Genomic DNA, 17,677 nt, shown 5'->3' on the forward strand with positions numbered 1-17,677 from the left:
CTGCATATCAATGATATGTTGCAGCTTAGCAACATTCATTGCTATGCGGACGACAGCACTGGGGATACTTTTTATACTAGCCGGGCAGGTATTTCTCGGGCTGTTGTCGATGAGTACCGGAACAAACTTGTGTCTGAAGTCGAAACTCTTCTACGTGGAGTCTCGGACTGGGGTAGACTAAATCTAGTCCAATTTAACCCCAAGAAGACACAAGTATGCGCGTTTTCCGCTAAAAAAACTCCCTTTGTCGCTACTCCCCTCTTTGAAGACACTCTCCTTAAAGCCTCAGCTAGCATCGGAATACTGGGCGTTGACATATCGAATAACGTTCAGTTTCGCGGTCATCTGGAAGGAAAGGCTAAATTAGCCTCCAAAAAGCTTGGTGTGCTCAGCAAGGCGAGACGGTACTTCACTCCGGGCCACCGCTTGCAACTATATAAAGCTCAAATTCGGCCCCATATGGAGTACTGCTCTCACCTCTGGGCGGGAGCTCCCCAGTACCAGCTCCTTCCACTTGACCGTATTCAACGAAGAGCGGTTCGAATCGTCGACGACCAGTCACTTTCAGTGCGGCTTGATCCCTTGGCGTTGCGTAGAGATGTGGGATCTCTCTGCATCTTCTACCGCATTTACCATGGAGAGTGTTCAGAGGAGTTGTTCGGTCTAATACCTGCAGCTGAGTTTCATCATCGGACGTCAAGGCAAAATACAAAATACCATCCGTATCACCTCGACGTCCATCGTTCCACAACAGAGCGTTTTCTAAGGCAGTTTTTGCCGCGCACCACCACTATGTGGAACCAGCTGCCCACAGAAGTATTTCCGAACCAATTCGACTTAGGGTCCTTCAAGAAAAGAGCGTACCAATTCCTGAAAGGCCGGCAACGCACTTGCGAGCCTTCTGGCATTGTGAGTGTCCATGGGCGGCGGTATCACTTAACATCAGGTGAGCCTCCTGCCCGTTTGCCTCCTATTACATAAAAAAAAAAAAAAAAAAAAACATATACGTGAGTGCCTTTTTACTTGAGAGTCTCAGGATATAATTCAACACCTAATTCATAAGTGTATATAACATATATGTAATGTTTCACAGAATAAATAAAATCTTAGGTTAGGGATCTTAGGTTCGTAGGTACTCTGACTTTAACTCAACTCTAAAATGCTCTACATAGAGCGTTGTAAATCAAAGATGATTTACTGATAGTCCAACTACAAAGCTGGACCAGTTCAAACTAGTATCTAAAAGTTCTAAAGCTATCAGGCAATTAGAAAATTAGTTTCAAATCTATTGGTTTAATGGCGATTTGAAATTCCAGCCGTGTAGTTTTGATCAATAGTAATATTGTATCATTGAACATACATATTTTTTATTAAGAGATTGGTTTTGAGTTATTCATTGCGGTGAATTGCATACGGTATAAAATATTAATATCAAAACGATAACATATTTCATATGCCTTATACGTGCACCTAGCGTGAAGTTCGATTCCCTGCGATAAAATAATTGTTTTGGCAACAAGCCCTAGTAAATAGTACTGCTAATACTAGTTATAATTTTTATTTAGAATGCGTATTCATAAAATAATCTTCGTAATAATTACAAATAATGTATAGGGCTCAGACGTAAAGGTAAAGAAAGTATATTCATTGATATGGAGCAGTGATGACTTAGTGGTTCGAGAACGGACTTTCTTTAAATTTCCGCATTTCACACTCGCACCTTGAAACTAGCATGCCTTAGATCCAAAAAGTCGACGGTGTGTGTCAGGCATAGACGGTTGATCGCCTACTAGGAAAAAACAAATGATTAAGATACATATACAGAATGTGTATACATTGAAGTATATTATCACGTAAAACTAAATGTAATTTGCTATTGCTATCAAAATTTAAGCGCATTTAATATGCAGGCACCTGACATTATGTTTTATTCCGCAATGCTGTCCCCGAGTAATCGAATAACACATGCTATTTCACGCTGACTCAACATCGCTTTAAATATGCGGCCCGTAATTAATTTTGCCATGTAATTTTATTACAAAGTATTCCTGCTATTATAAAGCTGATTTCACAAACTGGTTTATAACTTTATTGAAACTATTTTTTAAAATATTCCTGAATCTTTTTTTATCACAAGCTCAGGAATCAATAAGGTCTATTCAAAGGTCTCTGATGGTCGTGTTAGTGGCGCTGCACAACTTCTCACTCTCACTCTCACTCTCTGTCTTCGGCAAGCCTCTGCGCCGGGGTGATGGTAATACCCATAAGGGGGCGTCCATAAATTACGTGAGGTGTTTTTTTAAATTTTCTGTACCTCCCTCCCCCTCTGGTGAGATGTCGTGAGATTTTATTCAACCCCCTCCCCCAACCCCCAATCTCACGTGAGATTTTTCAAAATGTGGGTTTCTTACGTAAACGCGTAAGAAGCTATCTTTTTAAGCTCGGAGAACTCAAAAAGACACAGAATTCGTACTATTGAGCTCCAAGAGCTCAAAAACAAAATAAGTGAAATGTTGAGCGTTTAGGTATGGAGTTAGCGGGAAGTTGCAGAGATGGCCTTTAGGGTCAACCGTTTTCCTATTTTTTTTTTTTCAATCAGAAAAAAATTTGCGTGATATTTGCCGAGACCCCCCCTCTCTCCAACGTAAGATTAAATGAGATTTGACTCGACCCCCTCCCCCCCTTAAACACCTCACGTAATTTATGGACGCCCCTTAACGGCCTTTGATCATTCCAGCGAGTATAGGATCAGCCTCGAGGTCTGTTGCCCTCCGCTCTGCCAGTCACGATGAGTTTTCCTAGGCTTTCTGGATCTCTACATGTCCAAACAAACTAAGGATGTGTTGGTAACAAAGTGTCGAAAGACGTTGTTTTACTTGTAACCGTCTTAGTATGGATACGTTTGTTTCCTTAGCTGTCCAGGGAATCCTTAGTATCCGCCTCCAACACCACATTTCCAGAGCGTCGGTTGTTTTTTTTTTAAGTGAAATTTCTTTAGGCGCATGAGGGTAATTTTTTTACGGATGAAACGCAATAGTAATAATATTAGCGTCATGAAGATGTGCAGCGTTTTTGTCGAAGAAAAGGGAGAGAGCGATTGAGACCGATTGAGAGAGAGTGAGAAAGCACGATTTAGTAGTTACATATTAGAACTTTAGATGGCAATTCTGTCGCATATCGTCTTGTTCAATAAACGCAGATTTTTTTTATAATTTAATCACAATTAAATTCCTAACATATCTTCCTTTTTCCCTCCAAGTCTCGGAAATCTAAAGTTTTAGATTTATCATAAACTAGCGGACCCAGCGAACTTCGTTCCGCTTAACATTATAATAATATCGTTTTAACTTTAGTTAAACTTAATTTAGGATTTATTTGAGGTAATAACATTAATACAACTTTTTTCCAAATACAGAAATGTTTTATTGCTTGCCATTGCGAAAAAAGAATGACGGTTTTACACATTAGGCCTCCTCTCTCAAGCGCTAATATTGCGAGACTGCATGTTAAAGTACTTTTTGATATACAACATTTTTTGTTTTGTTATCCGGCGCAAGAATAAAGTGATAGGTTTATTTTATATGCGTAATTTTGTCAACAGATGCAGTTTGCATTCGTAAAATTCATTAATTATTTTTTTTATTTGATAACTTATCCGATATTTTATTACTTATTCTGCTATTCGGAGCGGAGAATAATCCACTAAAAAGAGATAACTAACATCGGTCCAGCCGTTCTCGAGTTATAAGTGTTGTAACAAACACGACTTTCTTTTATATATATAGATATGAACAAGAATTAAATATTAGTTTGGCAAAGAAGTCTTACTTCTGATATGTGTACTTTGTATGCACGCACTTTTTTTTAATGAAGTGAAGTATGTATTATCTTCTAAACAGTTTTATTTACAAGCTTGTATGTGTAATAATAAGTAAATCTATGCTAGAACTAAATGAAACGAATATTTCAATTTAAGCCATATTGGTTCTAATGTAAGTTAATTCATAATTGTTATAAATATTTAATTAATACATTTTGTGGTTAATTCATTATCCCAATTTCATTTGACAAGAACCACTTTCCAGTAGAGCCATAAATAGATGATTTAAATTCATGTTTTCTTTGGCAGATTGCGATGGAGACAGACAAGATGTCAACAGCATCATCAGTGGGTGCTGAGAGGAGGCCCTTGCTGCAAGCGTTAGTGCTGGAGAGAAGGATCCTCTTCGCCTGCACTGTTCTCGTTGGCTTGTCAACATTTGTATGGATAACTGCTGTATGCACCGAGAAATGGGTGCATATTTATAGTCCAAATGGTATGCGATTTTGTTTCTTATTGTTGCTACCGATTTCTTTGTAAGAACGGTTTCGCCATCTTGCAGATATTTTGATTTGGCATGACTTAAGTAATATTCAAATGAAAGAGATTTATAACATGCGCACGATTTAGCTTTCCATGTTGCAAAAATGTAATATCTAAGCTATATCCAATTTCAAACTAAATTTATATAATACGTATTATTCGATACGTCGGTAATTTTTTCTCGTACATTGTGTTCTTTATCGCTAAAGTTTTTTTTTATAAACAATAAAATTACAAGTTAAAAAAGAATCCAGTTAAGAAAAAATCCACTTACACATGAATCAAGCTATAAATAAAATTATATTTGACAAAGACGCATGGCAATATTTGTTCTTGTAAGACTCTAGCTACCTAAATAAACTAAAAAACATAATATGCGTAGAGAAGGCGGCCTTAGCGCGCATGAAGAAAGAATTCAAAGACAACAGCATACTGTTAGAGCAGGTTGTGTAGAGGGCTTCAGATATCTGTTATGTGATCATTTGTATTTCTACAATAGAAAGTTCAGTGATCAGCCTCCTGTGCCTGTAACCCGCCGTTGACTTTTTGTCAAAGACGTGCCGGTTACCTCACGATGTTTCCTTCACCGTACCAGCTAGTGTTAAATGTGCACACTGACAGAAAGAGAGTCGCACGCTGAAGCCACTAGGCCATCAAACTATTTTGATTTTGCTTAAAATATAATCCTATGCCAATATTCTCTAAATGTTAAGACGCACGTTCGAAGTCGTTCAAATACTATTTGAATAAAAATAAACACTGAATAAATACAATGAAATTGCTTTGTGAAAGCTAACAATGTTTAGAACCAATACTGCCTTTGAGTGCTCTTTGCTGGGAATCAAAGGAGAAATAAAAGAACGTAGCCCCGCCGAACGTTACTTTTAAACGCTTTGAAACATCGTTAAATAAAAGTTGGGAAATTAAATTCTCTATTGGATAGATTTTTTAAAACAAATGCCTGTAATTAATCCCTGTTCGAAAAGCAGATGTTTAGGTCTGTGTAGAAAGAAAAATTTATTCAGTACTAAACTACGCAATAGTCATGGCTAAAGTTATTTTAAATCTACTTACATTTTATGACAACACACTGTTTTCATTTGCAAAGAGTATTTGGATTTTTTCACCAAAAAAGTTTACGTAAAATAATTTTGTAGTCTCTTAAAGATAATTAGGTATATTAATATTGTAAAATTTTGATTTTCGTTACCTTTAACATTGTCATATCCAAAATATGATTAAAATATTTTATTCACCAAGTATAAAATTTCCCAAATAAAATACAAATAACACAAACCTAAAGCTAGCATACATTATTAAATTAAAGCGTTAACGAGAAAATTCAAAGCCATCTGAAAAGATCAATGTACATCGATATTGTTTTCTTACCGCCAATACCGTACTACAAAGTTCGCTAATTGACTTTCAGCAAAATCTTGATATATCACTTACATTATACACATTTAACGCAGTGGTACACTCTGATTAATTAATGTTACACTCAGGTCGACGTCCTCACGTCTATTTTTGCTAACGCGTACTATGAGAATGTCTAGGGCTATTTAAGATTTTCTTAATTTGTATTTTTATGGAGCGTATAATTTAATGAGTTCTAATTCATACAGAGTTATGTTTAAACTATAGCTGACTATTCTCTCGCTCTTTTTCAAAAATGGTAGATGTCAAGTTCTAAATGTAAAGATTAAACCCGCGTATATTAAAATAAATATTACGTACAAACGTCTATAATATAGACACAAACACATATTATATTAATAAAGATTCTAAATTTTTGCATCGGCTACCAGCTTTGTATCAATATTTTGGCTCAGTTATAATGTATTTTCGTACAACACACAATTTTAATGTCGTTGATTTGCGTGAACAATATATTATCATTGGGAAATAAGTTGTAATTTTTAGATGTTTTGGTGGACTTTACTATGTATCTATAGTTTGCTCCTTTTTTATAAATTATATATCTAAAAATAAATAAATATATAAAGGCTGTTTTCTACCTCCACGATTTAAGGTCGCTGAGATTTTATATATACTTTTTGTTACAGGTATATATCTACCAACCAGGGGAGAATATTTTATGTGGAGTAACTCTGGTGTATGGGAAATATGCAGATACGTATTTCGTCCTACGCTTGTTCCCGAGGCAGTGAATGCATCAACACCAAGACCTATTGATGTTACAGGATTGACAGGGGAATATTATACAAGTGAGTATTTTAACGCAAGTATATAAATAAAAGTGTGAAGGACAAGTCACATATTAACTGTTACATAAATAAAACAATTATTTGAAAAGTTTTGAAGAACAGTGAGAGAATGGGCAAGAGGCTCGCCTGTTGTTGAGTGATCCACCGCCCATGGACACTCATTGTCAATAGGCTCACGAGTGTGTTGCTGGCCTTTTAAGAAGTGGTACGCTCTTTTCTTGAAGGACCCTAAGTTGAATTGGTTCGGAAATACTTCAGTGGGTGCTGGTTACAAATAGTGGTCGTGCGCGGTAGAAGTTGCCTTAAAAACGCTCAGTTTCTTAAAACCTGAAATGGCTGTGTATGGAAAATTAAAAAATATACATTTTTGCTGTAATTTATACATAAAAATAGTTCCTATATTTAGTTTATTTATACGTATGGATAACCTGAACTCGTTACTACTTCGTAGGCACAGTATGAGTTTATTTTTTTCTGGACCGCCTTCTGTTTTCTCTCACTCGGTAATTCCATTAGCACCCGCTGGTTTACTTTAATATAATAGAATCTAATTCTTCGAATAAATTCATCTATTTTTAATCTCAGGTTCACGTTTAGCGTTTATGCGCGATTCAAATGTATTATATGGCTTGAAAGCGGTATACATATAGTATATCGCACAGTTTCTATACCCAAGAAAGCAGTCGAAATATATATGTTTCCGAATTATTATAATTTATATATTTATCTATAGTAAATAGTGTAATCACACTTCGGTGATGATTACTATAGTTGTCTATTAGTAGGCATGCGATTATCTTAAATAACTCGCCGTAACGCGTCATCCGACGAAAAAAAATGCGAGTTCGAAGGAAATTTCGTCCACGAATTTTTTCTAAGTGAATAATTAACGATGTAGGTAAACATGCCGATTTCGCATATTTTTGACCCATCGATGACGTTCAGGCACACGTAGATTCTTGCGTATAAAGAAAAATTATATTAAACAAATACAACTAAGAGGCCAAGAGCCTTAAAGCTTTGAAGCGCTACGTAAAAACAGTTATTGGCATTTGGATAATGTCCCGGGCGTATCTATTGGAAAACAGTTAGCCGACTGAATATATTTATAAAATAAATCAGTGGCGCTACAACCTCTTAAGGTCTTGGCCTCAGATTTCTGAATCTGTTTCATGATCATTATTAAATCTAATAGGCAAGTAGGTAATCAGCCTCCAGTGCCTGACACACGCCGTCGACTTTTTGGGTCTACGACGTGTTTCCTAACGATGTTTTTCTTCACCGTTCGAGCAAATGTTAAATGCGCACACAGAAAGAACCATTGGTGCACAGCCGGGGATCGAACCTCGTATGAGAGTCGCACGCTGAAGCCACTAGGCCAACATTGCCAATATTCATAGTAATTTTAAATGTTTAAAGCACCTTATTTCTCATTACATCAATTTTATTTTTTACATGAGAAACTTAATATATACGAACTAGAAACGATTATCAAGTAAGTTTTTCGTAGATCTACATAGACAGCGGAATCAAACAATAAAAATGTGTTTTAGTAATTTAATTGTAATAGCGGTAATCTCACCATACCTCAGGGATAGATGTCACCCGCCACGCATTAGAGTAAAACATCTCTTGAACCTTAAATTTTTTAATTTAAATTTTTAAAAAATTAATAATAATAATTTACACTACTTACTTATATTTATTATATAAGTGTTGGCTTAAGCGTGCGATTCTTATCCCTGAATTTTATAGCGCCACCGGGCTCTATGAAATTCTTTTTCAAATTCAATTCAAAACTTCAAGTCATAATTGCAATTATTTTTACTATGATATTTTTATATATAAAATACACTTCATTACCAGAAATATATCTACTTCGATTTTACTAAAATGATTTGTTACAATACGGAAACGGTCAGATGCATTTAGTAAATTAATATTGACAGCGACTGTCAACTGTCAATCGCTCCCTTTATACCAAGTTTATATTTGGCGTTTGTTGTCAAATAGACTTTACGTAAATCTAGTTAATACGACAAAACATCAAAACAATAAAAAGTTACGCACAATAAATTAAAGTGCGTTTAAATGTTACATTTTTTCGATAATATATTTGGAAATTAAAATAGTTAACTTTTCCGATGTTTTTTGTCCTGTTTGGACTGGTAAACTTTATTTTCTTTTAAGTTTCTAAGTATTCTTTCTATTCATGTGTTTTTTTAATGTGAGGTGCCGGGCCCACAAGATTTTTTTCCTTTCCCACACAAGCTAGTATTAATAATAATAAAAATTGTGCGTGTACTAGGTGTACACACGTAAGAAGTGAAACTTCTTTATGATCTTATTTTTCGAAAAATGTTCTACTATATGCAACTTTACAGAAATTCGTTAAATTAGATAAAGTTTAACAAAAGGCTTTTATTATCATAGACATGAATACAAATATTTCATTTTACCGTATTACTACGAAGATTATTATAGAATTTCATTAATTGTAATAGAATTATTACTATCATTGAAAAACGTGACGATTTGCTACAAAATTTCTCTCATACGTCGATAAAGAAGTTTCACTTCAAAAAGATGGCGCGTAACGGAAAATTGTGACGCGTAACGAAAAAATGTTACACTAAATTTTTTTCCAACCCCGATAAAGAAGTTTCACTTCAATAATAATAATAATAGTCTTTATTCAGATACATTTACATTTAAACACATTTCCATTTTAATCTTCTTCTAGTGTATAGGGTTGCCCTTTTTTGGCAAAGGTCTCCTCCAAATCCTTCTATTCTTCTCTGCACTGTCTTTCTCTGCCATGTACCACCTGCTGTTTCTTTAATGTGGTCTATCCACCTTCTAAGTTGTCTCCCTCTTTTTTGTTTGCTGTACCTTGGCCACTAGTTTAGTAGTTTTTTGGGATTAATTGCGCACATGTAAAGAAAAGAAGAAAAAAAGAAAAAAGAAATGTCACACTTTTAAGATAATCGTACACTTGTATTGTGAGCTCGGTTTCCTTAAAAAAAGAATTTCCAAACTAAACAATGAACTGGCGCCGAAAACGCATAAGACGACCATATAACGGATCTAAATATTAATGAGAACGAAACTATTAAACGTACAACTAATTGTTGACTCATTTGAGACGCTTGCCAAGGGAAGATGTAATTGTTATTCGAGATACTAAAGATTCAATTTGAGAATTGGAAACTACTCAAAAGCGATATTATGTTCACTTCAAAACTAAAGGTATACCAATATTCAGACAATAAATATTTTATTCATTCAATATTATAAATCGTTGCTGCGCATCAGAATTTTCATACCCAAATGGTTTTGTAGTTATTATGGATACTTCCTATGGAAAACTTAATTTATTTTGCTATTAAACAAATAGTAACCCGAAAATCTGCTAAGACAATGTATTCAACTTCTAAAAGCATTTGTTCAGTCATTACCGATGTATGTCGTCCCTTGCGGGCTTCTTCTTTGGGAAAGTTCTTCCGTGCGTGAGCTCAGCACAGTCACGCGTAGTCGTAGAATATGTTGGAACATGAACTCCTAATTTCGCTCTCAAGTATTGATTTACCAGCTCTGTAGTAAAAATTTTCAAGCACTTAAATTTTAAGAACACGTCCCGACACGATGCAAACAAATGACTTCTATTTTTTAAAACAAAAGAGAATTGTTTCCGCTTTTATTAGTATTATCTAATGTGTGAGCTATGCCTGAAAGTATGTTTTTTATTTCCAAGGAGAATGTATTGGTATACTATTATTAAACACCTCTGGAGAATTGTTTGGTAGCTTTTGAATTTAGCGCGAAAGATGACGGAAGAAAGAAAGACGGGTTAAAAACTTTTTTATTGTTAATAAGTAAGAATGTCATACTTTTACATAATTATCCTTAAAATTATTTTCTATTTAAATACACAAAACGATATACTTTTTTACTCCTAAAGCTCGAACTGCAGTAAATCCTAAGATATTCCAGTAAAACCTAAGATCTACCAATTCCTAATGGTAAATGTCCCAAAAGGTTTGCGATCCGAACTATTACCACCACTCCGTTGGTAAATCTCAGGATTTACATTAATGGCACGGTAAATGTTGAAAAACAAAAATAATTATTAAGTTAGACTAGCTTATGTAAGCATTATGTTTGTATTTCGTTGTTAAATTCCAAATAGAGAGCTACTGATTCAGTTAGATAGATATGATAGAGATTGAGATATTCAGAGATATACGTTATGTGTTTTTTCAAAATAATTTAAATAAGTTGGTATTAGTTTGTACTTATTACTATCATATGATACCTTTATAATACTATGTACCTGTTTTGTCTAATAGTACATTAAGGTAAATAATTAAGTAGTACTCATTGTTTTAATCCTAAAAATCGTCGTATTTTCAGAAATACTTACATTTCCAACTGATGTCGGTAAATCCTAAGAATAGCACTTAAATCTTAAGATTAACCGTAGTTCGAACTTTTACAGTAACATATATAACCATTCTTTGACAAAACTTTTCTTGATTACCTTAATAATAATTTTCATATTATCACAGAAAATTTTTGATGCTTGCATATATAACATTAAATAAACCTTAGGTTAAATATATGTTAACATATTTTGCAATTAACACCATCTGTACTGCGCTCGGTAACTAGGGAAACCTGGTTTTATAAAATAAACAGATCAACCCACACAATAAGATTTATAGTCACCGATAAAAATACCACATCGGTTCTTTCAGTGCGGGCTAAATCTACGTTACGTACATAATAAACAAACAATGGCTGTTACGTAGAGGAAATAGAAATTACTACATATTAATAGGTAGTGGTTTGTTCGATGGACATGAAGCGATAATGTTCCTGGGATAAACGTGTCTATCAAACGCCAAAATAGATTTGCAAGAATGTTTACAATGCGTTAATTTTACGCATGAGGTAGTCTTATTTAAATTTCGAATTCTCAGAACACGTGAAGTACGAGTAAGAAGAGTTTTTATTATTTGTAAAAGACTTTAAAGCTACGGTTTCCTAGAAAAGCGGTGCCGTTAACTAACGGCCGTAATGTAACGTTGGGTGACGTCACCCATACGTTGTCTATAAAATATTACATCGGAGTAGGTTTTCTAGAGAACATTGAGTGTCACCGTAACGGTCGTCATAGCGGTGATAAACATTTCTCGAGTAGCGGTGAGCTAAGCTTTAGGGAGAGGTTAAAACGTATGAAAGTTGAACCATAGAAATATTGAAACTATTTTTTACAATTATTATTTGATGGTTTAGATATTTAATTAACAATATTTGATTGAACCTGTCATTATTTTATAAATAAATGTTCCCAAAACAATTATAATATGTTGTTTACCCATTTTTTAATTCCTTATATTTATTAACATTTCAAACTGTTAAGAAAGCTACACTGAAATTACTTGCAAAGCTTAAACTCTTCCGAAGCATTTATTAATCCTTATTGGCTATTAGCGTCCATGGAATCCATTAATATTTAATTATTATTACTGAGAAATAATGAACGTTTTATTAGGAATTTGCTCCAGAACGGAAACAAATAAAGTCTTATTTCAAAGCACTTGTTCAAATGGTCTATTAGTTTTATTGTATACACTAAATCTATTTTTGGTATTAATAAAATTTATTGCGAATTGATTGCGTGTAATAAACCGTCTAGTTGATTTATCCCTGGAATCGTTACCAAGTGTATTTTTGTAATCGACGATTTCAGTTATTAATAGATTCATCTTATAATAGACGTGTTTTTTTACCTTTTTGAATAGGCTTTGATTGTATGTGATTTTCTAAGTTGAATAGTTATATTTACTTAAGTTTATCTGAGATTTCAAGCGTAGATTATTATCATACATGTCACAGGTACCATTATATATTATGTAAATACTCGACAAGAGTTAGACACATGCTATCATTGTGTGTGTGTGTGACATTTTTTGTAGATATGTTTTCACAAATAGTTTTCGCAGCGCATGCGATAAAAGATATTTTATAGGCATTTTTTTTACCACCATTATTGTAGTTTTAGTCGGGATCCTTATTTATTGCAATTAAGCCTATTTTAATCAGTGATAATGCAGCAATCAAATGGTGAAAGAATTTCAAACATTGAAATTGTTTAAAAACAAAATTATATGGTAGCTAATATAGACACCAGTCCCTATTTAGGGACATCCTTGTGTTGTGGATGACCAGATACTCTGCTATGGTTCATATATACGTAGTATAAAAAATAAGTATATGTTTTGATACTTGCTTTTCAATCAGGTAAGGGTTGACGTACCAAGCATAAATATGATGTGATAAATACGCTTAAACTTACCACTGAATTTTTGAAAATGAGAAATAAATATTGTTCACTAGCTGGCCTGGCGAACATCGTACCGCCTAACAGTCGATTCTTTATTTTTTTTAATACTTATTCTGCTATTCGGGACACTGGTCTAGCTAAGATAAAAAAAAGAAAGTTGATAGGACAACAAATTCATTCTGTCGAAAAATATACATTTACCTTCTCGGAACCCCTCCACTAACATTTGAACTTTATGATATGGTATTAAAGTTCAAATTGACTTTTTAGTATTATTACGAATATTTTGTATGGGAATATAGAAAAGTGTTGTTTTTAGACTTTTTAACTCATTTTTTTTTAATTTTTCTTTCCGTAAGAACCATCCTCGTACTTCAAGGAATATTATTTAAAAAAATCAGACCAATCGGTCAAGCCGTTTTCATGTTATGTCGTGACAACGGAAAACGGGTTTCATTTTTATATATATAGATTTTGGTGTATCCCTGATTTGCGTTAAAATTACAAGTATTTTTCTTTATGTTTAAGATATTATAAATATATCTTATGTAGTTGTGCACACCTTGCGATCACTTAATTTTATTTACCTTAACAGGTTACCTAGAAGAGATCGCTTGAAAGCGATAAGGCCTTATCATTTAATTACAGTGTAAACTCTTTATAACGTCTATCTCTATAACGTAAAAATAGTCACATTGCCTGGCCTCAGTTACTACCGCCGTCACATATCGTGTATTATCAGTCAAAGAAAAGCGTTATGTTTTATATGTGTTTAGAATAGTTAACCTTATTGATAGTAATACAATTAGAAATTATTGTAGGTGATTAGTTAAATTTGTTTTTTTTCTCTTCCATCCCTATAACGAAAAAAAATCGTTATAAAGAGTTTACACTGTATTATAAATTGAACAGATTTATGCATCGAAGTTTTTAATAAAATAATTAATTAACATATTCAAAATGCTAGATTATAGTAAGTTTTATATAATCTAGCATTTTTAATCATAAAAATATCAGAAAAAAAGACATCCACAAATCTAATTTAATCAACTCGTTTTCATTGTAAAACATCTGAAGGGGAAAAGTTTAATCATAAAAACTTTTCTCTGTTAAAATGTACGGTAACTCATCTTGAAATGAATCCAACAATTCGTAAAGAAAAATACATAAAATGTATCTTTCATTCAATTAACGCGTGTATTCCAATTAAATTAAACTAAATATAGGTATAAAAGTAAATAAAATTGAGCTTTTTATTATTTTTATTATGATAGGTTGAATGAAATCTTCTGCCTCATAATCAAAAGTATTAAATAATAGTTAAAAATTTCTATAATATAAACAAATTACAACAATGACTATAAGTTCAAGCAACGGAGCATATAGTGAGGGATGTAAACATATAAAAACTTACCACATGAATTAAATATTCTAGTTTAATATATCTAAAAACTTGGCTCTGGCTTTACTACTTAGATAGAAAGACTATAAAAAAGTTATACTTTGTTTCAGACTGCACGAACTACTTAGCACAGCCTATTATGAAGAATGGAAAACCAGTAGATCCCGCTTATGATATTGATGTTGCTAGTAAGTTTTTCCTTATAATATGAAACAAAACCATTACATTTTTTTTATAGAACAGGGGACAAACGGGCAGGAGGCTCACCTGATGTTCAGTGATACCGCCGCCCATGGACACTCTCAATGCCACAGGGCTCGCGAGTGCGTTGCCGGCCTTTCAAGAATTGGTACGCTCTTTTCTTGAAGGACCCTAAGTCGAATTGGTTCGGAAATACTGTAGTGGGCAGCTGGATACTACTTTAGTTCTTTTTGATCAGGTATCTATTATGTACCTAAGTCGATATTTTCGAAGCAGTATTGGGACAATGAATGGGAGTTTATTTAAAAAAACGTTATATTTAAATAGCAACAGTAGCTCATTGTAGCAGTGTTGGCCTATTGGCTTCAGCGTGCGACTCTCGTCCCTGAGGTCGTAGGTTCGATCCCCAGCTATGCACCTATGGACATTATTACATATGCGCATTGAACATTTGCTCAAACGGTGAACCGACATGTCTTAGACCCAAAAAGTCGACGGCGTCTGTCAGGCACAGGAGGATGATCACCTACTTGCCTATTGGATTGCGAAATGATCATGAAACAGATGCAGAAATCTGAGGCCCAGACCTAAAAGGTTGTAGCACCACTGATTTTTTTAAATATATAACTAAAACAGTGACGCTTCAAATTTATGTATCTGTTTTGTGGTAAGTATTCAGTCTTCTGTGTCTAATACACTCCGTCGATTTTTGGGTTTAAATTTTGTTTGTTTCCTCACAAAATATCCCATCACCGTAAAACTGAGTTATAAATGCGCAGTTAGAAAAACCATTAGTGCTCCGACGTAATTCGGTTGCAAGACCTCAGAGTTGAGAGGGGCACGTTTATAATACAATAAACTTATAATTTACTATATTTATTTTAGTAGTTTTTAATGCGTTCTCAATAACATTTGACAAAGTACATGGAAGAAACTCTATATTTCATTCTCTCATACTTCCCAAATAAAATAATTATAATGATTATATTATCTACTAAATAGAGTAATCACCGTACAGCTGAGTAGAATTAAGCAGGTTTGAGGTGCGCCTCGGGCGGTAATGCCGTAATTGCTTCGCGGAGCTCATTTATATTAAATTATAACAATGTTAGTATCAACCGGAAGGAATTAGCTCGCATTATTTATAGTAAAAAAAATACTCGTACTTGTATCGAGTGTCAGATACATAATTATTATTAATATTATGTTTATAAACAGCTTATTTGGAGATTTGGAGAAACTATCCAACCTATTTTTAAAAGAGTTTAAAGATGGTGCACTAATTACACTATAGAATGCTGACAAATTTATATTTATTTATAAAAGCTTGCCAACGCTCGGCACACTAATATATTGGTACAAATAAAATAAAACATTTAATGTGACAAGCACTTATAGGCAGGCGTACATAACAAACATGAAGAGATAAAAATAATTTATAAAAACTAAAGGACAATCGATTTTAAAGTTTAATATATATTTATAATTCACATTATTGTATAATTATGGTTACTCGTTACATTAATATACCACTATTAATGAAAGCGCCTGATGGTAATTAGTCATCAATGCAATCAATGTGTGATTAGATATAATATGTCTATAAAGTACAGTTTTCTATACAGATTTTTTGGATCATTCATACTTAGGTATATTAGAGTTAATTAAAATTCATAGTGCTATAGATTAGATACAGAGTACATAGACTAGAGATGCTGTTGACAAATCAAATTTCGTTTTAGATTCTTAATCCCTGTTCTTGCATTTTTAGGCATAATAACCGCCCCGGGGATAACAACAATATAAAATAATAAATAAGGACAATAAAAATATATCTGCACTTAATCAGATATAATAATTCTTTCTACGTAACGGCATCAAAGCTTTCCACTTAATGACTGTTATATAATTATTAAATGGAAAAAGTATTACGAATTCACAATTTTGCGTGAATGTACTTACCAGTATTTTTACGCAATGTTTACTTCTTTCAGACTATGTTCGAACGATGATATCATTCGGTATCATAAGTTTGTTCGTGATGGCTATGGGCTGCGGCTTCTCAATCTACACCTTCCGCAACCCAAGATATATGTTCAAGCGTCTCGCAGCTGGCATACACTTTATAAGCAGTAAGTGTTATGACGAAATCTTAAATCACCACCATCTTTCTGTGTTTTTACAACGTAAAACTAAAATTCATATTAATTAGTACTGGATGTTGAAAACAAAAACATGACTATGAAAATACTTGAGGCATAGTAGTCCTGAAGCCTGCAGCAATTCCTCTCTTAATTGTAATAATGATAATATTTATATGCAAGAATAGCGTTATATGTAGGTATATATATATTTTATTTTGTTTTTAGGCTATAGCGTAGATACGTAATATATAGATTAAAATCTATTTTTATAACTTTAAACAACTTGTAGGACCCTGAATATATAACATTAACCTATTAAATGATAAATGTTTTTTTTTAATATATACCTTTCGGTTTCATGAGATGGCTTTTATAAACTTAACGTCAAATCAATTTCACAAAAATTATCAAATGTGTATAAATTAAATTCCTTTAACAATTGTGCAAAACCATTACCCTTAAATTATTTAGATAATTTTTAAAGACCAGTCGGTTATTCCTCAGTATTGCTATTATAATTTCTACATTCAGATATGCTAAATTGTTACAAGGTTATATAAACGGATTGTGATTACAACCGTGATGTTTGTTTACCTTGGCTCGGGCCCTACGGGGCTCAACAGGTGTCTCTTGTAGTCGAAATTTTTCACTAATCTTATCGAATAACATTTCTTTTTTCTAAACATATTTCTAAATTTTTTTACAGCTTCCTGTACTTTTGTAGTGGTGCAAGTCACAATGTCGTCTTTGGATCACATGCAGAAGAACGTGAAATATATTTATCCTGAACGTGCCTCTCACTAGTAAGTTATATGTAACTCGTCACATATATACTTTAATGAACCAAATGAAATTATTGTTAAATTATTTCAAACATTAAAAAATATATACTTTTGCCTGAGTGATGCACACTAATTGTAGAAAGAACAGAAGGCTGATGTACTTCATCATACAGAGAAATTATTTATGAAATACAGGGTCTAAGGAGAT

General features: G+C 33.4%; 1 protein-coding gene across 1 annotated transcript in view; it reads left to right on the forward strand.

Annotated features, from left to right (window-relative positions):
• LOC125055044 overlaps nucleotides 1–17,677 on the forward strand; it is a 36,600-nt gene that overhangs the window by 16,356 nt on the left and 2,567 nt on the right. The window contains exons 2-6 of the mRNA XM_047657249.1: nucleotides 4,130–4,316; nucleotides 6,430–6,591; nucleotides 14,453–14,530; nucleotides 16,538–16,675; nucleotides 17,394–17,490. Coding sequence (XP_047513205.1) covers nucleotides 4,136–4,316; nucleotides 6,430–6,591; nucleotides 14,453–14,530; nucleotides 16,538–16,675; nucleotides 17,394–17,490 — 656 coding nt within the window. The 5' untranslated portion in view covers nucleotides 4,130–4,135. The remainder of the gene's footprint in view (nucleotides 1–4,129; nucleotides 4,317–6,429; nucleotides 6,592–14,452; nucleotides 14,531–16,537; nucleotides 16,676–17,393; nucleotides 17,491–17,677) is intronic.

The sequence above is a fragment of the Pieris napi genome, chromosome 13 (assembly GCF_905475465.1).
Source record: "Pieris napi chromosome 13, ilPieNapi1.2, whole genome shotgun sequence".
In the NCBI taxonomy this organism is placed as follows: Eukaryota; Metazoa; Arthropoda; class Insecta; order Lepidoptera; family Pieridae; genus Pieris; species Pieris napi.